The following is a 27,326-nucleotide window of genomic DNA, read 5'->3' on the forward strand; positions in this document are numbered from 1 at the left end:
TGAGTACACTGGGAGGTGTTGGGGAAGAAAGGGGGGGTCAGAGGAATGGAACGTAAGCTGGAGTTGAGGGTGGAGAGAGGTACAGGGAGAGGGCAGGAGAGAGCTCTAGTGAGGTGGGAAGGGCCAAAGACAAGCTTAACCAACTTTAAACAGCACTCAGGATCCGCCCTGTTGGCCGCTGTACATAGTTTTTCACAGGACACTGCACCATTAGAAATGGGTCCATGACCATCATGAAATGTCTAGTATCGACACTGTAGCATTAACATCACAAACAGAGGCATATTCTTAGGATCCTTAGGTGTTCTTAGTCATAGCAAAAAGGCCCTTTAATACTCTTACATAAACAAGATCTTATCTAATGCCTTTTTCACTTAGTTTAGAAGATTACCAACACAAACATGATCTCCAAAGACGACAAGGCACACGTTGTACGTGTGTCTGAGAGCCATTAAGAAGACCTGGCATTTCAGAATTAACCACGGATCCTGATTTCCGAATCATTTTGTTCTATGAAAAGCCAACTACCACGTTCATCCAGAAAGCTAGGGCGCAGACAGTCGTGGGGCAGCTCTGAGCAAATATTGCACAAAAATGGCTCACTTACTTCCACATCTGTGAATTCAAGTGTTTTTCTACCATGGAGTTTAGTGCGAATCGAAAACGATCCCATCTTCTATCAAACACATAGTACCCGCGTCCCATGAGGCGACTCCCGAATGAGCAAAACTGTGAGGGAAAAGACATTTTAATTTTGATTACAGGTTAATAAGCTAATATAAACCATGCAGAGAAAAATAACATTTGCACAAAAACACACAGGGGTACAATTTTACTCAAAATAAAGAAGCAAATAGTGCTGAAGCCAAAAATATTTCTGTGGCGCTTTCGTCTGCGCTCTGGATTCTCTGCGGAACCTCGTGTGAGGACTCGACAGTAGTGACATTCAATTTTCCGTGGCACCGAGGGCTACGTTCTCTACACCCGGGATCGAGCCAGTATTTTTGGTTCAAAACAAACAAACAAAGACAAGCCAACGACAACCAGCAGGCGGCATGATTTTTCGGCCCAGCCGGCTTATGGTGTATCATCCATCTTCTCTGGGGACTCGCGGTCCCCTGCTTGTCATTACAGTAAGGGACACTGCTTGTACCGGTGCAGTCCTCGACTGGCCAGAGCTTTCCTGTCCATTGTCACCAGGGCCACTTGACTTCCAAGGAGGCTATGCGCTCCTTCCTTCCCCAGTCCTGACCTCATGCCCACCTCTCTTGTAGGCTGCCCTGCGACACGTCACCGCCTCCACGCTTCCATTCATGCTGTTCCCTCCAGTTGCCCTCTCCTTCCCCCTTCTCTTGAAGTCCCAATTCTCTGCTCCCTGAGCGCCCTCGTCAAGATTCTCATTTCCACTGGCCCTTATTTGAGCAACCTCGTCCCTCGGAGCTCCCTCTGCACAGCTCCCGCATGCTGTGTTACATTTCACCTTGAAATCACTACATGGCTCTTTTATGTTCTATATAAATAACGTCTATGTGCCTCACTTGATTATAAATGTATAAAGCCTGGAAACCTCATCCTCTTCTCCCTCCTCAGTGTGAGGGCGGTAGGGATTTGGGCTAACGAATGGATTGGAGAGACAAAGTCCTACAAAATGTTTAAAGATGGGGGATCCCTGGGTGGCTCAGCTTTATGGCCTGCCTCTGGCCCAGGGTGTGATCCTAGAGTCCTGGGATTGAGTCCCACATCAGGCTCCCTACATGGAGCCTGCTTCTCCCTCTGCCTGTGTCTCTGCCTCTCTCTCTCTCTGTCTCTCATGAATAAATTATAAATTCTTTAAAAAATAAAAAAAAATAAAACATATGGCTGAAATATGAGCAGTATGATGTTTAATGGACATCACTGGATTATGATGTTAGGGCAACCAGAAGGCCAGCAGACAGAAATCCAAGAGGCGACCTCCGAGAAGGTGACATTTGGCTGGTCGAGAGCTTGGGCGAGTCTGCATAAGACTCTATAACTCAAATACAGCTTCTCCCCCCTTCCCCCAGACCTCCCAGCGGCTCCCTGGCCTCCATCCCAGACACAGCGCTGGGTTTGGCGCTCTTTCCACAAACGCTTCCTGGAACCAGCCTTTGGAACACTTCTTAGGGAGGAAATGCAAGACCTTCCCTTTGTTTTGTTTCTGCTTATGTTTTGGGGGCTTTGCATTAAAATTCTGTCTCCCGTCAAATCTGGTACCCTTGATGAAAAACTCTTTTCCTGCACTTTCATATCAAGTGCTTATGGATGGAGCAGGAAAATATATAAAGGGGATTCTCCAATGTGGAAGCTGGTCCCCAGCAGCCTGTGGGAGCTGTTTCAGGTCTAGACATCTTTTCTTCCTTCATTCCTGTTGCTAAAGACACCCTGAATGACCGTTCATTACAAAAAATGATTTACTGTATCAATTGACCATGAGAAAAAGGACAGAGCAAAGAAACAATCCACGGGCTTTCCATTTAAATCAGCAAACATTAAGGGCATACAAATCTGCCATGCCCGGGGTTGAGCTAATCCACTGTAGCCTGGCAGCTTGTCATTTGAACAAATATCCCATGCTCTGGAGTCTGGCCTTCTGGTAGAGTCCAATTTCTCTTTTAGACTTGGAACCTGGGAGCTCCCTATTGTCCCTGCTACCTAGGTCTCCAATTCAATACAGATGCAAGGTCACACGCCTAAGAGGCTCCTGCTCCTGTTCTCTGTTGCACACGGTGCCTTCAATAGAGCTGTAGATCTTCGCGGCACCGGCCACCGAGGCAGACCTCACGGGTTGCCAGTCACATCAGCCGTCATCCCGCCCATACTTCTCGCCACCTTTTCCTGGCTAATGGCGCTGCACTTCTGTGCTCTACACCCAGTGTGGGGCTTGAATTCACAACCCCGAGCTCAAGAGTCACACGCTCCACCGATGGAGCCAGCCAGGCGCCCCGGTGCGGATTGATGATACCTATACAGCCCATGACAGCCATGGGGCAGTCAACGGTAACCTTGCAGGGCTCAAGCCGGGACCACAGCAAACCGGCCGTGGGGTCCCACATTCCAGGCCCCCCTGAATTCGACTCCGCGATGGTGGCATCAGGCAGTCAGTCCCTTCTTAAGTGCTTGTAGGGCAAACATAAACAAGCCTTTAGCTCATGCCTCCTTAGATTTCCCACTTCGATTTCAGTGACCTTCTGAGCTGTCAAAAGTGGACTCTTTCAAGGAATTGGGAAGGAATTGTACCTTTTTGTTAATCAGCAATCATGCTGATGTGAAATACTTCCTCCTCTCCGCTCTTCAACGCGCGCGCGCACACACACACACTCTCTCTCTCTCTCAGTTCTGGGACCATATGGTCGCACTTACTAATAACAATAAAACTCAGAATCAATAGGGGAGAAAAGCAGCTCGGGCTGGCACCTGGCACACCACTAGGACAGGCGGCCTCCAAGGCAGGTGAGCTAGACACACTCTGGAATCAGAGGCTCCGTATTTAGACGGGCGAGGCCGCAAGGGCAGCTCCCCAGGGCACGTATATAAATACCACTTCTCAGGCGTGCTCGCTTCAAGGTGGACCACGGGTACTCAGGTGCTTAAAGGCTTACAGCCAGTAGGGAGCCCTGCCCTTTCCTTCCGTGATTTTCAGGGGTGATTCGAAGGTAATCATTCAACCTCGGGGTGAAGCTTTCTAGAGAACACCGTTCTGTTCTGGCAGCCTCTCCCAGGAAAGCGTGCTGCCCCACGCGATCACTAAGTGTCACTAAGTGCCGCAGAGCGCTGGGGGAGGGGAGGGACGCACGGGTGGACACACGGTGGCCTACCGCAAGAGGTCTGGGGTGGTGGGTAGAGAAATGACAGTCTAACTTCTCGGGTTCGTCAGCACCGTCCATCTCCCCTTCATCACTCGACAGTCGGCTGGTGAGGTCACCTCCAGCTGGGGGCAGGGGAGGTTCCGGGGTGTAGCCACTGTGGTTTGAAGATGTGCTGCTGCTGATGCTATTTGCAGATGATGGTCTAAGGGCAAGAGAGAACGGACAGAGTGAACTTTCTGTCTGAGGGAGGAAGACCCACGCTGTTTAAGGGAGCTCGGCAGGGGGGCCGAGTCGCTTTCTCTATACACCAAGGAAGGCAGGGCAGTGGCCTATGTACAGCAGGGAAGGATTCAGGCTGAGATCAGGCCCTGCCCTGCTTAAGTCCAGGCACCAGGGAAAACTTCAACAGTGTAAGTGGAATTTAAGATACAGCAATAGAGAATTAACTTGAAACTAGTCTTCTGATGAATTCAGTTATCTATCTGCATGTAAGTAATTTGTACTCGCCAGCCAGTTGCTTCTTTCTGAAAGTGGGATCTGAAAAGATCAACCAAGTAAACAACTTCAAAACAGTTACCAAAATATCTGTCATGATGGAAGATGCCCCTACACTTGTTTTCTGGCAACTAGAGCTTTATGAGGCTGTTATCGCATTGGTATGAAAAAAAGGTTTTGTCCCAGTGATGGAGCACAGTCTCTTACTCCACAGCCAAATTTCTTTTTCCCTTTTTCCTTTTTTTTAAAGTAAGTTCTACACCCAATGTGGGGCTTGAACTCCCGACCCTGAGAACAAGAGTTGCATGCTTTACTGACCGATCCAGCCAGGTGCCTCCAGATGTGACCAAGACAGTCAGGCACCCCCCCCACCTCCTCCAATGTGTTTTTCTTCTTTCTTTTTTTTTTCTTTTTTCTTTCTTTCTTTCTTTCTTTCTTTCTTTCTTTCTTTCTTTCTTTCTTCTTTCTTTCTTCTTTCTTTCTTTTCTTTCTTTCTTCTTTCTTTCTTTCTTTCTCTCTTTCTCTCTTTCTTTCTCTCTTTCTTTCTTTCTTTCTTTCTTTCTTTCTTTCTTTTCTTTTTTAAGATTTTATTTGAGAGAGAGCAGCGTGAGAGAGAGAGAGAGAGAGAGAATGCAGGAGCAAGGGGAGGGGCAGAGGGAGAGGGAGAAGCAGACTCCCCGCTGAGCAGGGAGCCCAATGCGGGCTTGATCGTAGGACCTTGGAACCATGACCTGGGCCAAAGGCAGACGCTTAACCGACTGAGCCACCCAGGTGTTCCAGATGTGTTTCTTAATGTCAAGCCCCATATGTAGTTTAATTGTACCTTCTGAGGATGAATGTTTCCACTTAACTTTTGACAAACCACTAGAACGAGAGGCTGGCATGGTTGGTGCTGAAGAATTACGTTTCTCAATGAACTAGTGCAGGAGTTCCTTGTGTATAAACAGTCCAGCAGATCTCACCTTGATGAAGGCTAAGCTTACAGAAAAGCAATGTCACAGTAAGAAGCACCACATGCTTCATGAGCCGCAAAAAACCAAACACATCAGCAAAAGAATTAGAAGAGGAATAGTCAAAGTTAGTTAGCAGTTGTTTTTCCTGCTTCTCCACTTTCATCAGGTGATTGACCAGGGAGAAATATAGGGAGAAAAAGAAGTTCAGGAGAAAAAAAAAAATAAGATCCTTAAAAAACAAAACAAAACAAAACAGTTTTCTGCATGCTGCTTTAAGAACTGTCTCTTCAAGGAGCATGAAGCAGCACTGTTGATTTTTTCTCTTCTCCCTTGTTTTCACTCTCAATTCTTTCCAGGTGTCATATAGCTGAGTTCAAATCAGATCCACAGTCATTTATTTTATTTTATTTTTTAAAATTTTATTTATATATTTCAGAGAGAGAGAGAGACAGCGTGCACCAAAGCATGAGCAAGGGGAGTGGTAGAGGAAGAAGACTCTCCACTGAGCAGGGAGCCTGACATCGGGCTCGAGTCCAGGACCCTGAGATCATGGCCTGAGCCGAAGGTAGACGCTTAACCAACTGAGCCACCCAGGTGCCCCAGCAGGGACATTTAAAAGCAAAGCCACAGGGCAGCCCAGGTGGCTCAGCGGTTTAGTGCCGCCTTCAGCCCAGGGCGTGATCCTGGAGATCCGGGATCGAGTCCCACGTCAGGCTCCCTGCATGGAGCCTGCTTCTCCCTCTGCCTGTGTCTCTGCCTCTCCTCTCTCTGTGTGTGTTTTCCTCATGAATAAATAAATAAAATCTTAAAAAAATAATAAAAGCAAAGCCACAAAGGTGGAAACAACCCAAATGTCCATCAATAAATAGACGAATGGATAAAACATAATATGGTATATCCACACAATGGAATATTAGTTAAGTCTTAAAAAGAAAGGAAATCCGTACACACACTATAACACACAGACGAACCTTGAGGACAAGATACCCAGTGAAAGAAGCCAGTCACAAAGGAGAAATATTGTATGAATTCCACTTATGTGAGGTGCCCAGAGTAATTATATAGAGACCGAAAGTAGAATGGTGGTTACCAGGTATTGGGGATGGGGAATGGGATATTAGTGTTTAAGGGGTGCAGCATTTCAGTAGGAGATGATAGAAAGTTCTGGGGATGGATGGGATCTGGTCGCGCCACAATGTGAATGTACTTATGCCAAGCACCAGTACACTTAGAAATGGTTAAAATGGTAAATTTTACATTATGTATATTTTGCCACAAAAAAAAACACCCCTGCAAACCAAAAACAAGGCCACAGGTAGTTTTTCAGTGTTACTACGAGAACTGTTGGTGTGACAATTTGTTATTGACTATCACCTTCCTATATTTATGAAAACGAAGAGGCCATTCATTCTGTATGTTCAAAGTGCATAGTCCAGAAAACACATCACCGCAGGTACATTCCCGATACCTTCTCTCCTGTATCAGAAGGGGCGACAACATCATCGCCTATTTACAGCTGAATACCCAAACAGTGAAACAATTTTCCTAATGCTGAAACATATAAAGAAAGAAAATGACATCCATAATCCTGCCACTCAAGATCAAGTGCTATTACCATTTTGATTTATATCCTTCCAGATTTCTCTACTGTGCATACACGGGCACATGCAGTTTTAAGCAAGAACTGGATCACACTGTACATACTATTTTGAGACATGCTTATTTTTTTAAGCCTAGTGATATTGTAGAGATCTTTCTATGTGTCAAATTATATCAACATTTTAAATATTCCCCAATATTCTATAGTGTGGATATATCATAACTGACCTAACTAATCTACTGATAGACATTTGCATTGTTTCCAAAATTTCTAGCAGGCTCATTTTGAGGTCTTCCCCATGGTGATAGGCCCTCCTTGTGCTACAGGAGAGAAAAGTGAGCTGGATTTTGTTAAGTGTGATTAATAGTATTTTGGTTATACAGGAAGATATCTTTACTTTTTAAAGATGCATTTGGAAATCTTTAGAAGTGAAGTGCCATGATAGCTGCAATTTACTTCAAAATGTATTATCAGAAAATGTAGATCAAGTAAATAGAATTGCCAAGTATTAATATTACAGCTGTTAAAACTAGGTATGCATGTGCTCATTTTATTATTCTTTCTACTTTTCCATAGATGGAGAAAATTTCATAACAAAAAGTAAAAAAACACACAAACACACACACACACACACACACACACACACACAAAACGAAAAAAACCACACCCAAAACAGAAATAGAACAGAAAGTGAGCTAGTAGTACAGATATGTGTAAGGAAAGTAGCTGAAGAACTTCCTGTTACATGGGCCACATGGAATGGACATGCTTATCTCCTCATCCAAAACACTATTAAAATCACAGTAAAGAGATTTAAAAAAAAAGACATGGTCTGGAAGAACAAAGAGATTGGCAGAGATATAGCGATCCTCCTGATGATTACTTCCCAGCCTCCATTTAACCCCTAAACCAATAATGGAAATCTCATTTATCTTGCTAATGATTGGTTTGGAAAGGAGTGTGAGAAATATGTAAAAAGTTTTTTCTAGGGGGAGGTTGCAAAGATTTTCCTCACTTTTAAAATGAGACATAAGGAAAAAGCGGTCTCCACCTTCTTCTGGATATCCCTGGAAGTGTGGCAGCCACCTTGCTATAAACTTTGAAGATGAAAATAGAAGGCAGAAGAGGATGGAGTAAAAGAAAGACAGAGAATGAGAGCTGATTCCTCATCTTTGGGGAGTGGTGCCCTTTCACCTCTGGACTTCTTGTCATGTGTGATAAGACAATTTTTAATTTAAGCATTTAGTAAGACCAGGTTTTCTGCTACTTGCACCTGAAGCATCCCAATTGATACAGTGTGAACATGAGACGTGAACATACTTTCAGAAGATAGAATGTCTCTGGAGAAGTGTTCATTGCAGGGCAAGTTACCACAGAACCTCTGAGAAATAGGGCACCTGGAGCCACTTCGAGCTGCAAAGGTCATGGGTCATGTGAGGGCTAAACCTAGTGGGAAAGTTGAAAGTCTTCCTGTGTGGTAGCTGGACCTACAGGTCAACACTACGACCTCACATGACCAGATGACTCCCATTGCTCCTGCCAGGACCCACCCCTTCTAATCCAACAAGAGAACAAAGGTTTACTCTCCAGAAAACTGGAGAGATCCCATTAAATAAGGGGCTGCCAGGCTCAGCAGAGATCAGGTGAGAGGCACAGGGCGGGAAACAAGGTAAGCATGGGCTCTCTCTAGTCAAATCCTTAGTGGGCACTCCTAGAATGCCTATCATCAGGCACATCACCAGGGAGGAGTCTTATCCCGAGAAATGGAATGGCCCCAGAGAAAAGGCTTCCAGATCTTGCCTTCAGGAACCCTCCAAAATAGGCTGATTGGTGACCTGATGACCTTTTTGTTCACAGTCCCACACAAAGACTTCCAATCAGCCGGTTAACGCTTCTCTTCTATTTACTCTTTTTATTTTTATTTTTAAAGATTTCATTTATTTATTTGAGAAAGAGAGGGAGAGGAAGAAGCAGACTCCCCTCCCCCCCCCCCAGGTGGAGCTTGATCCCAGGACCCAGAGATCATGACATGAGCTGAAGACGCTTAACTGACTAAGCTACCCAGGCGCCTTGGTGCTTCTAAGTGTGAATGGTTAGGCATCACCAAACATTCCTGGAACATCTCCATCATGAGACTGACCAGCCAAACATCAAATGCATGGACACACACGAAAGAAACAAAGATAATGAAGCAAAGAGGAAAAACCTAAAAAACCTGTGTTAAAGATACTAGGATGGTATTATCTCTGCAAAATGATAATATCTTGTAGGATATTATTAAGAAGCAATTATAAGGGTTCCTGGGTGGCTCAGTCAGCTAAACATCCAACTCTTGGTTTTGGCTTAGGTCATGATCTCAGGGTCTTGAGATCAAGCCCTCATGGGGCTCCTGGTTTAGTGAGGAGTCTGCTTGAGATTCTCTCCCTCTCCTTCTGCCCTTCTCCTCACAGGAGCTCTTGCACTCTCTCTCTCAAATAAGTAAGTAAGTAAGTAAGTAAGTAAGTAAATAAATCTTCAAAAAGGAAGCAATTGCAAGAAGTTCTTTATATCTAAGAACCATATCCTAAAGATCTAAAAAAGTTAATCATAAATTGGTTATTTCATATACAGCTTTGAAGGTAAAATGGAAGAAAATCTTTTAGAAAGTATAACAAGAGATTAAGAGAATAAGAGAAAATAGGAGAAGAGAAGTAATAAGAGAATGAAAAGATCAAAGTAAAAGGTCCAACATCCAACTAATGGGAGGTCAATACAAAGAATAAAGACGATAGTGGGGAGAAAATTAGCCAAGATGTAAGATACAAAATTATCCCTGAAACAGGTATTCATAGACTGAATGAATCTGCTAAGTACCCAGTACTATGAATGAAAAAAGACCCATATTGAGTGATCCCTGTGAAACTTCAGAGCCCTGGGTGTTAGAGATTAAAAACGGATCATATGCAAAGAGAATATCAGACTTTCCAATAAAAGGAAAGCCAATAAAAAATGTCTTCATAATTCCATAGGGAAATGATTTTTGGGATGCCTGGTGGCTCAGTAGTTGAGCGTCTGCCTTCAGCTCAGGTCGTGATCTCAGGGTCTGGGATTGAGTCCTGCATAGGGCTCCCCGCAGGAAGCCTGCTTCTCTCTCTGCCTATGTCTCTATCTCTGTGTCTCTCATGAATAAATAAAATAAAATCTTAAAAAAAGGGAAATGATTTTCAATCCAGCTATATACTCAGATTATCAATTAAGTGTAAAGATAGAATAAAAACATTTTCAGGTGTGTAAGGGTTCTAAAAATTGAACCCCTTTGTACCTTTTCACAGGAAGCTGATGGAGGACATACTCCATCAGAATAAAAGAGCAAACCAAGAGAGAGGGAGGCACTGGGATCCAGGGAACAGGTACTCTAACACAGAGTGGGTAAAGTGATCCCCCAGGATGGCAGGAACTCCTGTTTTTCATTCTAAGTCTTTTGGTTCTATTCGACTTTTGAACCATGTGTCCATTTCACTTTGATTTAAAAAAAAAAGTTTAATCAAGGAAAAAAGAAAAAAATGGCTGAAAAAATAATAAATTTTAGTTGCCAGATCAAACAGAAATGAGGGGAGGAGAATCCTACAGACTGAAGCTGAGCATGGACATTTGTGTCTAGAACAGAATGGGCTCTGAGAGCAGAGACAGAACTCTGAATTTGTTCCTTTTCAGACTTGTTTCACTCAAGATGAAAAACCAGGCATCCTCCAGGTGATAATGGAGTGGGGAATGCTTTCAAGACCTTCCAGCTCTGATGGCTGTACTCTGGGGCAGAACCTGGAGGGAAGGGGTTCACTGTAACCAACCTGTGTCTCAGAAAAAAAAAAAAAAAGAAAAAAAAAGAAAAAAACAAGGCCTGGAGAAGAGTGATGGGAAATGGGGCAGCTAGTCATGAGAGCATGTTGGAAGAGTCACTCGAGTTTGTAAAGCTGCCGTCCACTCCTCTGCCCTCATCATGACATCACCTGCCATTCTCCATTTACCAGTCTGGTTTAAAGACTATGTGACAATGGTCCCTGTCCAGTTCCAGTCAGGGAAACTTAGAGAAAGTCCCCTCCTCCACCCTCTGAGGAAGCATGAGCATCAGTCTGTCTGAGTGCTTTGGGGAAGAGAACACATGGCAACCAATCTTAGCTGACTCCCTACTATGTGCTAGGCATGCATCGGACATCCTCTCACGCAACTTACTTGCTGCTATAGGTCGGTGTAACTTACCTACATTTCTCAGGTAAGGGAAAGGGTGGCAAAGCTAATAAGAGTGGAAATGAGACTTGATACTATCTGTTTGACTTCAAAGGCCCCCATACTGAGAAGTGGGTGTAGGAAGAACACAGGGGCAAACATTAAGTCAAGGCTTACAGTGTAGCCATAACACTTATCCTAATGAGGCAGGAGCTGGAGTTGCTTTCACTACAGAATTATCTCTGCCTGTTTTCAGATTATCTAGAAACTTCTACCTATGCCAGTTTAAGATTCCTTGGATTTTTCCCTGTTTATTCCTTTATTCCTTTTTTATTTATTTATTTATTTTTTAAGATTTTGTTTGGGTGCCTGGATGGCTCAGTGGTTGAGCATCTGCCTTTGGCTCAGGGTGTGATCCTGGAGTCCTGGGATTGAGTCCCGCATCGGGCTCCCTGCAGGGAGTTGGTTTCTCCCTCTGCCTATCTCTCTGTGTCTTTCATGAATAAACAAATAAAATCTTTAAAAAAAAATTTTATGTATTTATTTGAGAGAGAGAGTGTGAGCAGAGGGCGGGGGGGCAGTGGCAGAGGGAGAGGGAGAGGCAGAGAATCTCAAGTAGACTCCGTGCTGGGTGCTGAGCGTGACACAGGGCTCAATCTCAGGACCCTGAGATCATGACCTGAGCCAAAACCATGAGTCAGACCCCAACCAACTGAGCCACCCAGGCACCACCATTTTCATACTTTAAGATGAGATGTGTGAGCATCGCACGAGACAGAGGGGAATGTGGCTGGATTTTGTCAGCACTGGCTTCCATGACCTATCTTTCCTCTCTCCTTCTTGGGTGCCAGACTGGCTTCTCAGAGCCTGGCTCAACCCTTTGGCCTCTTCCTCCTTTCCACAAAAGTCCTGATGGGTTTGGTTGGGCTGGTCATCCACAGCCCTTGGACTCTTTGGGGGCATGTAATAAGCTCCCCTAGAGTTGGGGCAAAGAAACAAGAGCACAGAAGTGTGTTATTCAAGAGCCCCCAGGTTGGTGAAGAGTGGCCAGAAGGATGGGCACATGGAAATCAGGTAGCACCAAGGCCTTGGATTACTCACACGGCTTTCCGTGGAGCACTACTACCACTTACTAACAGTTCGACGCCGCAGAGGCTCAGAAACATGGCTGCACTCATGTCATTGGAGAGCACGGAGCTGACGTTTGCACTTCCAACCTTTTTCCAGCCCTTGCTATTTGACTTTAACATTTCCAGCTCTAGACCTAAGTTCTTTTTTCAGGAACCCTTGACAAGAGTGGGTTGTAATTCAAGAATACGAGAACTGAAATATTTTCAAGGTTATCAAATGATACGTAAAAAATAAATTCAGACGTGCTAGCATTTCCTACAAAAAGAATTCACGATTGGGAAGGGGCTGCAATATTTTCCGTTCTTGTGTGATAAATTTTTTTGGTCAATTATAGATGATTACTGTGATTGAAATAGCTATTTATATATATTGTATGTTGCTAGTATGAAGAAAATAAATGTTGTTTTAAGTTTTACGCGAGGACATTAAATTCTGTTTTTTTTTTTCTTTTTTTAAGATTTTATTTTTAAGGGATCCCTGGGTGGCGCAGCGGTTTGGCGCCTGCCTTTGGCCTGGGGCGTGATCCTGGAGATCCGGGATCGAATCCCACGTCGGGCTCTGGGTGCATGGAGCCTGCTTCTCCCTCTGCCTACGTCTCTGCCTCTCTCTCTCTCTGTGTGACTATCATAAATAAATAAAAATTAAAAAAAAAATAAAAAAAAAAGATTTTATTTTTAAGTGATCTCTGCACCCAACATGGGGCTTGAACCCATAGCACCGAGATCAAGTCACATGCTCTACCGAGCCAGCCAGCCAGGCACCCCAAGGAGGACATCAAATTTTGATTATGCTTTTTCAATCTCTGACTGTATAGGGTCTTATCCTAACTAAAATCAAGCGGAAAAGGACATTATTTCCCACAAAGTTTGGAAACTCAGCTCATATCTGAGTTTTCTGGTGCCTATATCAACCCTGAAAAGCATCCTTAACAATTATTCTGTTAGCCGACGCTTGTAATGCACTCCTCGGCTTCCTCCTTCCTTTCAGAGATAATTCTTTTTTGCTGATGAACCTCACTCTCCATCTTCCTTCTACTTCCTTAAAAGAACATAAAACCTGGCATTTCTCTATTGATACACATTCCCCTGAAAACTAAATTTAAAAAGGCTATTAAGAAGCCACTGTTAAGGGGATCCCTGGGTGGCTCAGTGGTTTGGTGCCTGCTTTAGGCCCAGGGCGTGATCCTGAAATCCCGGGATCGGGTCCCGTGTTGGGCTCCCTGCATGGAGCCTGCTTCTCCCTCTGCCTGTGTCTCTGCCTCTCTCGCTCTCTCTCTGTCTCTCATGAATGAATAAATAAAAAATCTTAAAAAAAGAAAGACACTGTTAAGCCTCCATGCCTGTTTTATTTTTTTAACGGCTGCCCCCTGGCTCCTCCCTTCAGCCAGGTAGGGTGAGAAGTGCCTCCATCAGTTAAAATCTACGGTGAACCCACAATAAAAGAGGGTCTTCAAACCAGGTTCCCTCGGAGCCCTTGGGGACGCCAAGCGGATCCCCAGGATGGGCAGGCCCTGGATACATGTGTGATGGGAGCAGAGATGAGCTGGCTTTAGGTGGAGCAAGTCTGCTTTTCTATTGGGTACCATGTAAGGCTTTGTGGGAATAAAAAAGGTCTACAGCCACAAAAAATTTTGAAAGCCAAAGCCCCTCCCAGAAATCTGGAACGGAATAGCCTGCTTAACTCAAAAGCTGAGGAAAGGTAATGAATATCCTTCACCAAATTCTGGTGTTACAGTGAGAAGTAGTTACAAAATGATCCTGCAAAATGATGTGACACCTAAGTTGGTGGCCCAATACGGCAGCGTGTATGCTGCAGGAAATGTGTGCGGGTGGCCATTCCACCTGGCGGTGTCTGCTTGAACCTGACGCCGAGGTTGGCGGTTCCCACAAAGGGACTCCGGCTATCAAACTGGATCAGGCTTGCGCCAAAGCAGGAGGCACGAGAACGTGCTAGATCTGTAACAACTGTCACCAAATAGTTGCTTTTGCTTTTAAAAATCAAGTCCTTCCCCTTCTTTTTTTTTTAATTTTAATTTTTATTTATTTATGATAGTCACAGAGAGAGAGAGAGAGAGAGGCAGAGACATAGGCAGAGGGAGAAGCAAGCTCCATGCACTGGGAGCCCGACGTGGGATTGCACCCTGGGCCAAAGGCAGGCGCTAAACCGCTGCGCCACCCAGGGATCCCCTTCCCCTTCTTTTATAACTGTGTTCTCTTAATGCCTACTTGCTGACTGGACAATCCCCCTTTGAGATTCACGCTGTATGCATTAAAAATGATCAGATAATTCCACTGTCTGCCCTTCTCATATTTTATCATTAATGATTCCTCTTCGTGAAGTTATGGATATTTGCGTCTTATCTTCTAAACTTTGAACTCTTGAAAAGCAGGATCTAATTTCATCCATCTCTGTACTGTTGCTTGAAAGTACCTGACCTGGTACAGGCATACCTGGGAGACACCACGGGGCTGGTTCCAGACCCGCTGCCATAAAGCCAATATCGCAGTAAAGCGAATCAGATGCACTTTTTGGCTTCCTGGTGCATATAAAAGTTATATTTACCTTATACTGTGCTCTATTAAGCGTGCAATAGTATCATATCTAATGTACATGCTCTAATTAAGAAATACTTTATTGACACAGAGACCTGAAATCAGCAAATGCTGTTGGAAAAATGGCGCTGCTGGATCTGCTCGACGCCAGGCCACCACAAACCTTCAATTTGTAAAAAAAAAAAGGAATATCTGCAAAGTGCAATAAAGTGAAGCACAATAAAAAGGAGGAATGCCCGTACTTTGCTTATGGAGCAAGCACTAGATAAATATTTTTGAATGAAGGGCTCCCTGTCTTATTACCTGGAAATTGGTCGGCTGCTCGGTATTCCACTGGCCGGTGAAAACAGACATGCATGGATTTTTAAACCGCTCTCAATCCAAACGGGTTTTAATTCTGTTTTCTGTTCTTTCCTCTCTGTCCAGGACAACCAAATAAAACCCCAAACAGATGGCTCAGCTTTCTTGGTGTGGAGGGATATGTAAGGACAAACAGCCTCTATGATGCCAATTTTCCTTTCGCCCTGATCGTAGGAGACTTGTGGGAAAAATTCACAAAATCATGTGGCAAATGGGCTCGTAAAGTGTGATGACTGCCCCAACTCTCCACTCTGGGACTGTCCAACTAATCTAAAACCTCAGGCAACCTGAAAGTTGCCCAGTGGCTGATGGGTCATCCTTCCGGGTATTAGTTTCCAGATTAGTCTTGCTCTGTCTGCTATAGGTCTGCTATGATGATGATGATGGTGATGATGATGATGATGATGAGAGCAGTTAAAATCCACCAAACGCTATGTGGCGGGCACTGGCTGAGCCCCTCATGCCCACGATCTCACACTTCACAGCCGTCTTACAAGGTAGGACTATTAGGACTTCCATTTGCCATGTGATCCGATCACATGCGACCCGGCAAAGCAGAGTCACTTGGCCTGGGGAGGACTCAAGGCTTCTACCAGCGAAGCGGGACTTACCTAGGAAGCACAGAGTTAGGTGGCCTGGATTTGGCAGGGGATGCGACTTTCGGTTCTGGCCCAGAGCTCCCTGAAGGTCCTGGCAGAGAGTCCTGCGCCGGCCCAGGTTGGTTAGGAAGTACTTCCCTTGCCGAAGTCAGGAGATGCTCTTTATCTTTAACTTCTTTTTCCCGGGACTTGGCTTTGTGTTCTGCCAGAAGGAGGTCAAATTGCTTTTTCCGGCCTGGGACTGCCCTCCGATGGCTTAGCGAGTGCGTCTAAGGAGAAGAGAGATGAAAAGCACAGCCTCTTTGATCAGCACATAAACCTGCTTCCCCGGGCCCTCCATTTCAGAAACAGCAATTCATGGGAATTTAGAGGTGCTCGAAAAGTCAACTTCAAGGCAACAGCTCCCGTTCTGTGGCTGGGAAGAGGCAGACACCACACAAACGCAACCATGCCCTACACTCCTGGCGTTAAGAAGCCAAAGCTTCCTCCAAAAAAACAAACAAACAAAAAAAAACCAAAAAGCAAAAAACAAAAAGACCAAAAAAAAAAAAAAAAAAACCAAAAAAACCAAAACCGGGCACAGGATGAGGAGCTTCAGCGCAGCGCCCAGGGAGCCCGGAGGAAGGGCGGCGGTGAGGCTGCGCTAGAGTTAATCCAGGTGCAGGTGGGAGGCTCGCTGTGGCCCAGACGCCCGGAGCCTCCGGGCAGAGGGGCCGCGGCCGCGATCCCAGGAAGCGCTAGCAGTTCGGGATGAAATACGGGGCCGGGGGCCCCCCGATGGCGGCCGCCCGGGCTCAGCTGTCCCCCTGGCCACCCGGCGTGGCCGGATCAGGGGCGCGGCCGCTCGCCCTCCCCTCCAGGGCTGCCTTTCAGGCCGCCGCCGCCGCCGCCGCCGCTCCTGCATACATTAAAACGTAGCAGGGTTTAGAACCGCCTGTGAGTGCCTATAAATACAATTTACTGTCTGGCCTCACAAGTAACAGGGGAAGCCTATTTTTTTTTTCCTTCTTAAAAAGCCAGCCAGCTTGAGGCAGGCACTCTGCTACCATGGAAGAGAAGAAAGCATTTCCCTTACAAAGAACAGCTGGGGGTCATGTCGAGGTTCCACACCCTGCCGTGTGCAGAGAGTGGCATGCAAACATTTCGACAAAGGCCCCAGCGAGAGCAGGAAGTATTTTTTATGGAAAGAGAAATACCTTGCAGGTGAGGGATCTTGTGCAAGGTTTCTTTGTCTCGGGATCCAATACTCCACAGTGTTTATTTGGGTCAAATTCTCTCTCTGGTTTAAGAAACAAACAAAAAATATAAGAAAAAAGGAGACTAAATAGGATTTGGCATTAAGACTACATTTAAAAAAAAAATGCACATTTGCACCAACAAGTGAGACATTGTCAGGCAATCTGGTTTTTTTTTTTTTTTTTCTTTCTTTCTTTTTCTTTTTCTTTTTTCTTTTTTTTCCAACCGGCTGCTAAAATGCTTCAAGAACCGCTCGGGGTAAAATGGCACTCCCCTTTGACCCCAGAGTTCCAGGTCCAGCTTCAGGAGGGATGTGGAACGCAGCACAAGGCACGGAGACCAGGGTGCGGGCACGCACCGGAGGGCCAGGAGCCCTGATGCTCTCACACTTGATCTCACTTAAACGGTTCCCCCAAGTACTTGGCACTTGGGGCACAGCTGGCTGCAGGGCCAGGAGAGCCACCTGAGGCCCAAGGGCCACTCTTCCTAGGCGGCTCCAAGAACCCATCCCCCCCCCCACCGCCCCTGCCCTTCCTGCTAGTTTGAGCCACTTAAGTGGGAGATTATTCCTTGACATGTCAGTATGACCTGCCTCTCTTGTGCTTTGCAAAGTCCTCAGCTCTGGGCTTTCCACGCAGCCTTGCTGACCAGAAACATCGTTTATCTGATTCAGGAATGTTTTGGCGGTGTCACAGGCAGGGGCGGGGGAAGAGTTTGGGGTGTGCTGTCTCAAGTGGAGGGTGCATAGAGGGTAGGGCCTGCTAGTCTCCCAGCATGCTCTGCTCCCAGCGCGGGGCCCTTGCTCCAAATGGGAATGAGCAGAGGCTGGCCAACTGGGTGGGGACGAAGGGGGGCTGCAGGGAGCCAGGCTTTCTCTAGCTCCTGCTTCTCCCTGGACTGTTGATGATGGCTCACAGTGAGGTTACTTCCAAGGAGCCTGCTCTTTTTATGCCCACTTTGGATCTTTTGCGCCTTCTGGATTACCAAAAGCCTCCCCCCGACTGGAAAATGAGAGGATGTGAGGCGATCCCTCTTAAGGACCCTTTCGGCTTCAAAGTTCTACCTCTTGGAGAGTCTGTGCTATTTCTGGAAGGCTCCCAGCAAACACCTGAGTCCCGCAGCACAGGGATGACACAGCTCTTCTGGGCACTCAGGGAGGCTGGCCACAGGGTCGGTGGGTGGGGGTTGTATATAAAATTGGTTGGGTGCCTCCATGAAAGATTTGAATGACTGTAAACTAAAAGAATTTACCTGAAGAGCTGTCTGAGATGGCTGAAGTAAACCCTGAGCCTCATAAATGAATGTGTTCTGATTTTAAGAGAAAATCTGGGGCTTGTAGTGGTTGCAAAGGTGGTGATGATGATGGGGGTGAGGAAAACCATTCTCATGTCCAAGACAGCCTTTCTGGTTGGCCATCAAAATGCCTCCCACCCCTTTTTTGGCTTTTGTCATTTGTCATCATCATCTTTATCTTCTTCTTTCCTAAAGATTTTAGTTTTAGTAATCTCTACACCCAGCGTGGTGGGGCTTGGACTCACGACCCTGAAATCAAGAGTCGCATGCTCTTTGGACTGAGCCAGCCAGGTGCCCTCATCCCTGCAACTTCTTTTTTTATTTATTTTTATTTTTTGGCTTCACTTTTAAGACTAGAAAACTCTGAGGCCTGGAGATGCCCGTTTCCCATGAGCCTTCTCTGCCCACCGAGGAGGGCCTGGGCGCCGGGCCCCAGGCTGCCTGCCACAGAGTTCTTTCCCTGGGGCCTGTCAGAGTCAGACCCGGGCCCAGATCCACACCAGCACTCACGCTGGCCTGCGACTGAGCAGGTTGTTTGGCCAGGGGGTAGGAGCTGGCTGCCAAATGTGAAAGGGAGATAGAAACAAGCAAGAGACCCAATGAGACAAAACAACTGACAAAATGCAAAACCAACAAACACCACAAAAAACTCCTCTACGACTCCAGGTTGGGGTGCAGGCTGGAAGCCACGGTCGTGCTTCTGCCCGTGGACACTGCCCAGCTGGGCCTCCTGGGTTTTCCAGGGACATTGCCACCCAGCTCTGAAGAGTGGAATTGAACTCTCCATTCAGGAAGAGAGCCAGGAGTGGGGCTCCCCCCTCCGCCCCCCACTCTGGGAGGGCCCTGCAGCGCTCAAAGAGAGCGCCGGGCTCTACCTTTCTTTCTTTATAGTGGGTGAGTAGCACATAGAGAGATTTTTTAGGGTAAAAACCCTTTGAATGCTTTGGGTCCAAAGTACTTTTAAGAAATAATTTTTTTAAACAGTTACAGAAGCAAGATAGAAACACTGAAATATAGATTAGTCAAATATAAAGTCAAAAATAAAATTGACCCACGATTCTTAGGCTGATTAAGAGCTACGCCTCCTACTGGAAGGCACGGTTTCTCTCTCACTGGGTGGCTTTCACCATATTTTCCTTCTTTCTTTTTTTTCCAGTCAACATTTGATAAATGCCCACAGTGTGTGAAAAAGTTATAAAGTTTATAGCTTTTCTTGGTCTTTGGGAGAAAGTAGAACTGCCAGATTGAGTTCTATGACAAATCCAAAGCAAACATCGTCTGCCTGGGGGCCCCCCTGAGGGCAACCACTGTCTCAAATACTGGCCACGTGTCCTGTTCCAGGCATCCTGAGTGTCTACGCAGACACCCAAGAAGGAGATGCAAGAGAAACCCCTCAACGCCTCACCTGCTGTGCCAGTCCAAGTGTTCCCGATTATGCGGGAAGGGTGGTCGCAGCCCCAGAGCACATAATCAACCTGGCAACCAACCAAAACCCAAGGTCAGAGGGGGGCAGACCACCTGCCGGTACTGTCCCCAGTCTGCCCTGCGGGGCAGTGAGGCTCCCTGTGGCTGTCCAACCTCCCGGCTGTGGCGAGGCGTCTACGGAGCCTGGGGCCCGTCTGGCCAGGCAGCATGGGAAGGCCTCAGCACGCGCAGGCTGTGGCGGTGGCCGTAAAGCCCCCTGCATTCCGGGCCGAGAGGCTCCCTCCTGCTGAGCCCCAAGTCGAGCGAGGAGAACCTCATCCAGCCCGCAAAAAAGAGAACCCCTTCTCCCTCGCAGTTTTAGGTGGGGCTCCTGGTTGCAGGTCAACCCCAGGCTCCCCTTACCACGAAACGGGCCTGCCTGGTTACAAGAACGCAGCACTCCTCGGTCACGGACGTGGCTCAGAGGCAGCGAGATCGTGAGCCAGACTCGAAGGACACAGACACGTACCTGAAAGTCTCCTGTAAGGCTTGTTGTTGTTTTTGGTGCCATTTTGGTGTTTCTTGTCTATTGTGGTGGACAAAATTCCTTTGCCATTTAAGATCTTCTCTGGGGAAGGTGGCACTGGCTTGGACATCAAGACTGGCTTAATTAAAGGTGGGGTGGAGACGGCAGAGGATGAGGAGGAGCAGGAGGTGACCGCGGTAGTGGTTGCAGAGTTCATTTTGACATTGGCACCATCTGCCTTCACTAGGTTAGGAATTTTCTCTAAACTGACTACAGGAACCGGAACGCTGAAAAATAAACGAACAAATACACACAATTGCCTTCTTTGATACGTGTGGTCCGCCGAGAAGCTAGACGCGCTTATCATCATCAGAACATTCCTTGTGACTTATTGATACGCCTCTTATACGGGAGCAGCAGGATTCCCGTTTTGATGGGAGGGAGACGTGTGCCTCGGAAAGGACCAACGGGGCGCGGGGGGGGGGGGCTCGAGGCTGGCGCGGCGCCAGGGTTGGCATCGCAGCCGCCTGCGGCCCCCTCCCCGCTCCCTCCGTGTTGGCGGGCCCTGAGACAGCACCTTGGGCAGAACAAGGCACCCTCCGTGAAGCTCGGGAGGAGGTGCTGCTTGTCCCCTGAAGACGGCGTGCCACTGTGCCACTTGCTGAATCACGTCCCCTCCCCCTGCTGCTCGCTGGTCTCCCACCTCGGCGATGGGGCCTGACATCTGCTTAGCCCGGGAGTGCTGACAGGCTCACGCCACGCGGAGGCATGGCTGCAGGCCAGCGTGCCATGCTACATGCTGTTGGAGGACTTCTGGATCTCTCACATCCCGGGGCTGGGCTCCAGCCGAGGGAGGCACCATGTAACATTATCTAATATTCCATTTTAGGCAGCTAGTTATGTAAATAGGCAATTCTCAAGGCTGGCAGGTGAGAGGATGAATTTTGAGAAGACAGAGCACAAAGGTGCATGTTTGCTCTTCAAAATCTGTCACCTCAGCTCCACTTGCCTACGATTTCTCCTGTAATGGATACGCATTTGATTTCTGTGTGTTCCAGGCTGCAGGACCCTGCATCTGGGGGGCTGTGGAGGACTCTGTCTCAGGGTCTTCAAAGATGAGAGGAATAAGCTTTTCTTTGGTTCCTGAACTAGATTCCCTTTTCCTCCTTGCAGGAGGGCACAACGCTAACACCGCAGCCCCCCAATCATCTCTGAGCTGAGTGGCGCCGACTTAGCTAGTTGAATGCCAAATGATCTAGAATATAGCTTATACATGCCTGCAGACAATGTAGGGCACGAGAGAGAGGCTGGTTTTGCAGGGGAGGAGTCTGGTCTGTCCACATGGCTGGCCAGCTCTTCCTTCTCTAAGATTTAGTCACAGATCGATTTTTTGGTCAACTTGTTCATGAAATGATTTCGGCAACCCCTCAGCCCTTGCCTCTTTGCTGCCTTTGAAGCAGGATCACAGATGTTATTTATAGGTGTTCGTCAGTGAGAAGGGCACTCAGCGGTGAAGCAGATTGTAGCTGGACTTCACCACTTTTATCTTACGACCACGTGCTTTCTTGGCCTGGGGAGGGACGGTGTGGGACTCGAGTCGCATGTGAGGGGAAACGGGAACGGGTGGGTTTCAGTAATACACCAAGTCCCTGATAACTCTGCCTTTGATCAGGTCTGTCACCGAGATACAGCTAACCTGCTACTTTCTACTTAATGGCAATTCTCAAAGCACTCACACATGGCTGAAGAAGGCCCAAGAAGCCCCTGAAGAGTCAGCACACTGAGAGGCTGTAAAGGTATTACCTGGTAAAATTAGTGCTGCGTTCCTGATTTTTTCCTGATGGTAAAAAAATGTAAAACCACGAGATATAGAATTCTTTGAGGCTTCCTTCACTCAATGTTAAGAGACACAAACTGTACAAATCGGGATTTTGAAGAGCGATTTGCATACCCGTGTTCATAGTGGCATGATTCAAATAACCAAAAGGTGAAAGCAACCCAAGTGTCCAGGAGTGGATGACTGGATAAACAAAAAGCGGTATAGCCATACAATGGAATATTATTCAGCCTTAAAAAAGAAGGAGATTCGAAATGCCTGGGTGGCTCAGTGGTTGAGCATCAGCCTTCAGCCCAGGGCGTGAACCTGGAGTCCCAGGATCGAGTCCCACATCGGGGTCCCCGCAGGGAGCCTGCTTCTCCTTTGGCCTATGTCTCTGCCTCTCTCTGTGTCGCTCATGAATAAATAAAATCTAGAAAAAAAAGGAAGGAGACTCTTACACATGGATGAACGTTATGCTAAGTGAAATAAGCCAATCAGAAAAAGATGAATACTATAAGATTCCACTTATATGAGGTGCCTAGAGTGGCCAAATTCAGAGGCAGGAAGCAGAAAGGTGGTTGCAAAGGCTGGGGAGAGAAGGATGGTGCAAAGTTGCAGTTTTGTAAGATGAAAAGAGTTTGGGAGATGGGTTGCACAACAGCGTGAATGTACTTAACACTGCTGCTCTGTATATTAAAAATGATTAGGATGGTAAATTTTCTTTTTTCTTTAAAAACTAAATTAAGTTAAATTATTTTTTAAAGGATCTACTTATTTTATTTTTTTAAAAGATTTTATTTATTTATTCATGAGAGACACACAGAGAGAGGCAGAGACACAGGCAGAGGGAGAAGCAGGCTCCATGCAGGGAGCCCGATGTGGGACTCGATCCCAGGACCCTGGGATCACTCCCTGAGCCGAAGGCAGATGCTTAACCACTGAGCCACCCAGGCATCCCAGATCTATTTATTTTAGAGACAGAGTGCAAGAGTGAGGGGGAGGGGCAGAGAGAGAATCTCAAGCAGTCTCCCCGCTGAGCACGGAGCCTGACACAGGGCTTATCCCACAACCCATGAGGTCATGACTGGAGCCAAAAACCAAGAGTTGGATGTTCAAATCCACTGAGCCATCCAGGCATGCCCCCCCCCCCACCTTTTCTTAGAGAAAGAGAGAGTGCATGTGTGGTATGCTTGCACACACACGTGTGTGCACCGTGGAGTGGGAGTGGCAGAGGGGCAGAGAGAGAATCTCAAGCAGCCTTCCCGCTGAGCACAGAGCCCAACCCGGGCCTCAGTCCCACGACCCTGAGATCCTGACCCGAGCTGAAATGAAGAGTCAACTGCTTAACTGACTGAGTCACCCGGGTGCCCAGGATGGTAAATTTTCTTTTGTGTACTTCGCCATAATTAAAAATACAATCTACTTCTCCCACCTCAAAATCACAAAATTCATGCAAAATTATACATCAATATCCTGACTTAAAAAAAAAAAAAACATTATAAGAGCCTGCTTAAAAAGCCTGGTTGATTTAGTCACCTTTGTTCTGATCTGTTGATTTTATTTTTCTAGAGGAAGAAGTTAAACTTCAGGTGTTGATGGAATACCAGGTGGGAAGATTCTCTAGCACCCGAGTGGCCTTCCTCTGATATACTTCTTTGTGAAGCCCAGTAAATCCTGGAAAGGAAATTAGACCCTTGGGTTTCAAGTCTAGCTCTTGTCGCGGGAGCTGGTATGAGTAAAGGGCAGGCCTCCAGTTCCTGTGAGAAATGGCCAGGGCACATGTTGAGTACCGTGAGTTCAGCAGACAAAGACATGATGTGGGGATAGAATAATTCAGAGCAATGGTATGAAATGAACTAAATTTAAAAACCAAGCCAAATGGTCCTCAAATGCTCACAGTACAGCCTGCGTTTCTCTCCTAAAGTCAATGTCCAGCTCCAATGTGCCTCTTAATTCAGCCATGAGAGCACAGGTACACGAGGTCCAGCCATTTGGAACAGTGCCAGCTGACTCATCTCTTTGGTGATGCTTCTTCCCAACTGTGTGTTAGTAACAGAGCTTGAGCCAGGCCAGCTAATATCTGTGACTGATCTCCTAATTTGGAATTCTCTCTACTTTATAACAAGCATGGTTCATTCATACCCTCTACTGCCAACACTTCCAGAACTCCACTTGAATCCCAACGTCCATAGGCGGGATGTGGAATCGGAGCCCATCAGAAACTAGAAGAGAAGGCTAATGTGAAGCTCTCTGGGATTGAGTTTTCTTTCATTGGAATGGAAGGTATTAGGGGAAAAAAGTCTGAGCAATAGTATTTCAAATGGTTCCAAAGTCCAGATGAGTAGTAAGGGGCTGAGTAAACGTCTCTGATGCCCAGTGGGTGGGCTTCGTCTTGGCGGTAGGAAGGTGATAGGAGACTCTGTTGTTTTGGGTGAGAATTCTAAGGATGTCCAGCAACTAAAGGAGAATGAAGAAGGAGAACCTGGGAACTGACCTGGATGCCTCTTTTTTTTTTTTTTTTTTTAAGATTTTATTTATTTATTCATGATAGACACAGAGAGAGAGACAGAGACACAGGCAGAGGAAGAAGCAGGCTCCATGCAGGGAGCCTGATCTGGGACTCGATCCCGGGTCTCCAGGATCACGCCCTAGGCCGAAGACAGGCGCTTAAACCGCTGAGCCACCCAGGCTGCCCTGGATGCCTTTCTTAAAAAAAAAAAAAAAAAAATTATTTATTTATTTGACAGATTGAGAGTGTGCACACCCAAGCAGGGGGAGTAGGAGAAGCAGACTCCCTGCTGAGCAGGGAGCCCAACATGGGGCTCAATCACAGGACCCCGGGATCATGACCTGAGCTGAAGGCAGACGCTTACCCGACTGGGCCACCCAGATGCCCCACTTTTTTTTAAGATTTAATTTTAAGTAATCTCTACACCTGTGTAGGGCTTGAACTCACAACCCTGAGATCAAGAGTCACATGTCCTCTGGCCAGCCAGGCCCCCTTGACCCAGATACTTTTATCTTTGGTGTCCCTTCTGCCCCCCGAAGGTTTTGGGCTTCCTCTCCAAGGTAACTTGCCTCTGGTCTGAGCTGAGAAGGTACTTCGGCTGGGAGTTTAAAGGAGACAGGGAAGCAAGCAGCTCAGAGATGGTGGGATGGGTCAAAGCCATCCCCAGAAGAAACAACAATCAGAGATAGAGACAGAGAGAGAGAGAGAGAAAAGCAAAAAGCCTTCCTGTGTGCCCTTGCCAACCTCATTCCCCAGGATAAATGTCAGCCATCCATCCACTGGAATATTTAGTCTCCTTTCTTCGCCACTGTTGGCAAGAGCCCTCAGATCCTAAATTGATGAACAAAGAGGAGGAAATGATGGCAAGATGGTGCCACACGATTTGGAAAACCAATCCCAGAGACTCCACCTTTTCTCAGCAGAAAGGAAGGTGCTGAGAGCCCCGGCCGCTGCTTCACCTGCATACAGATCCTTGGCTGCGTCTACACTCGGGGGCATCTGGAAGCCATCGTGTCACAACTGCCTCCCACGTTCTCCCATCGTCCCCTTTCTCACTGTCCCCACTTCCCCTACCATCACCCCTGGCCTGTCCGGCATCCCAACCTTGGGCAGTGGACCCTGAACAACAGGTTGAATTTTTTCCACTGGAAAGAAGCCCAAGAATTCTGACCCCCTGCCTCCGCGGTGTGGGCCTCTCCCCGGCATGGGATCACAGCCACCCAACCTCCTCCACGTGCTGGTGGGCGCTGGAGCGAATTTATTACTCCGTGTGCTCTGGTGACAAGCAAGCCTGGCAGCTACCCCTGAGGTCGGCCGGAGCCTCTCGGTCTGGCCCTCCCGTCTGCGGGGCCGCACGCCCGTGCCTCCCGGACTCTCCCAATTAGTCGCATGTGTCACCTCACCAGCGGCCCTTCTTTGCGGAGCAGTGTTTGAAAGGGAAGGATGAGTGCTCACTCTGGCCCTGTTGCTTTCATCATGCCTGTTCTGTTCATGGGGATGAACTCTCTCAGGGAGCCCAGGGCTGCAGCTCGTTCCCCCGCTGGGTCTAACATCCTGGGAGTAGTTAGCTCCTTGTTATCTCCGTTCCTCTGTGTCTGGTCCCGGGCAGGGGATCCCACAGCTGAGGACAGTCCTCCCTCGTCCTCCTAGCTCGGTGCGGCAGAGGCCTACCTGGCTTCTTTCGTGCTGCTTTGGCTGCCACGGCTTCTTCCTGGGGGCCTGTCCGAACTTATCATTTTGGGCCAAGGAGGGTGCTCTGGCTTTGAGAACAATGGCTCTCCTGGCACCAGGTGGATCCCCCTCCCTGCCCAGTGATGTCTGCAAAAGAGCAGAGGTCGAGCATCTCCCCGGCGCCGTTTCGAGGGCCACCCATGTCTCCCAGGACCAGCTGCTCTCCTGCCGTCTCCACTTTCCTGGGGATCATGATTTATTCTTTCATCAACAGATAAGCCTTAAAAGAATGGTTCAGAAAATCTTTAGGCCTGCAGAAATCGTTGCCAGCCCTGCTCCACTTACCAGCGCAGGGTAAAGATGGATTTGACAGGCAAGAGCCTGAAGACATATGGTAGCTGTGCTGTGGGTTATGTGTCTGATGAGAGTTCTCAGCTGTCTGATTTCTCCCCACCGATTCTTTCGACAAAGGCTCCTGTGCCTGTGCTGCTGGCCTCACAGAATTTTGAGGATCTCCGGCTTCCTGGCAGATCCTTGAAAGGGCCACCTCACCCAGCCTCCTGCCTTCTAAGCAGTGACAGCATTGAAGTCATCCCAAATAAAAGGGGATGCACTCTATTTTAAAGGATGCATTTAAAAAATAATAATAATAAAGGATGCATTTTGGCGGATGGAGGGAGAGGGTGGGGGTGGGTGGCGCTCTCAGGACATTATTTACATCACATTTAAATTCTTTAAGTCCAGAGGATCTCTTGGTGGCTCAGCGGTTTAGTGCCTGCCTTTGGCCCAGGGTGTGATCCTGGAGTCCTGGGATCGAGTCCCGCGTCAGGCTCCCTGCATGGAGCCTGCTTCTCCCTCTGCCTGTGTCTCTCCCTCTCTTGCTCTCTCTGTCTGTGTCTCTCATGAATAAATAAAATCTAAATAAATAAATAAATAAATAATTTAAGTCGAGAAAGACTTGAGATGTTCTTGAAGGCTGAGAGTCAGGCAATCGCTAAGAATCAGCCTGAATAACAGAGCTACAACATCCTACCAAGGTACCACAGATAGAGGAGGTACGACATAAATCCCCATGAATGAATAAATGGTTGTTTTTTTGTTTTGTTTTGTTTTTTAATCTGGGAAAAGATTGGGGAAACTTTCAGAAA

At 47.1% G+C, this 27,326-nt stretch overlaps 1 protein-coding gene across 16 annotated transcripts in view; it reads right to left on the reverse strand.

Annotated features, from left to right (window-relative positions):
- ATXN7L1 (ataxin 7 like 1) overlaps window positions 1–27,326 on the reverse strand; it is a 245,291-nt gene that overhangs the window by 13,652 nt on the left and 204,313 nt on the right. For all 16 annotated transcript variants that reach the window (XR_012014177.1, XM_072791529.1, XM_072791528.1 and 13 more), the window contains 5 exons: window positions 20,183–20,466; window positions 16,917–16,999; window positions 15,733–15,989; window positions 3,837–4,029; window positions 608–729 (listed from right to left, as the gene is read on the reverse strand). Coding sequence is in view for 15 of the 16 variants with exons in the window: in XM_072791529.1 (XP_072647630.1) it covers window positions 608–729; window positions 3,837–4,029; window positions 15,733–15,989; window positions 16,917–16,999; window positions 20,183–20,466 (939 nt within the window). In the remaining variant the exon portion in view is untranslated. The remainder of the gene's footprint in view (window positions 1–607; window positions 730–3,836; window positions 4,030–15,732; window positions 15,990–16,916; window positions 17,000–20,182; window positions 20,467–27,326) is intronic.

Source organism: Canis lupus, chromosome 21 (assembly GCF_048164855.1).
Source record: "Canis lupus baileyi chromosome 21, mCanLup2.hap1, whole genome shotgun sequence".
NCBI classification, from domain to species: Eukaryota; Metazoa; Chordata; class Mammalia; order Carnivora; family Canidae; genus Canis; species Canis lupus.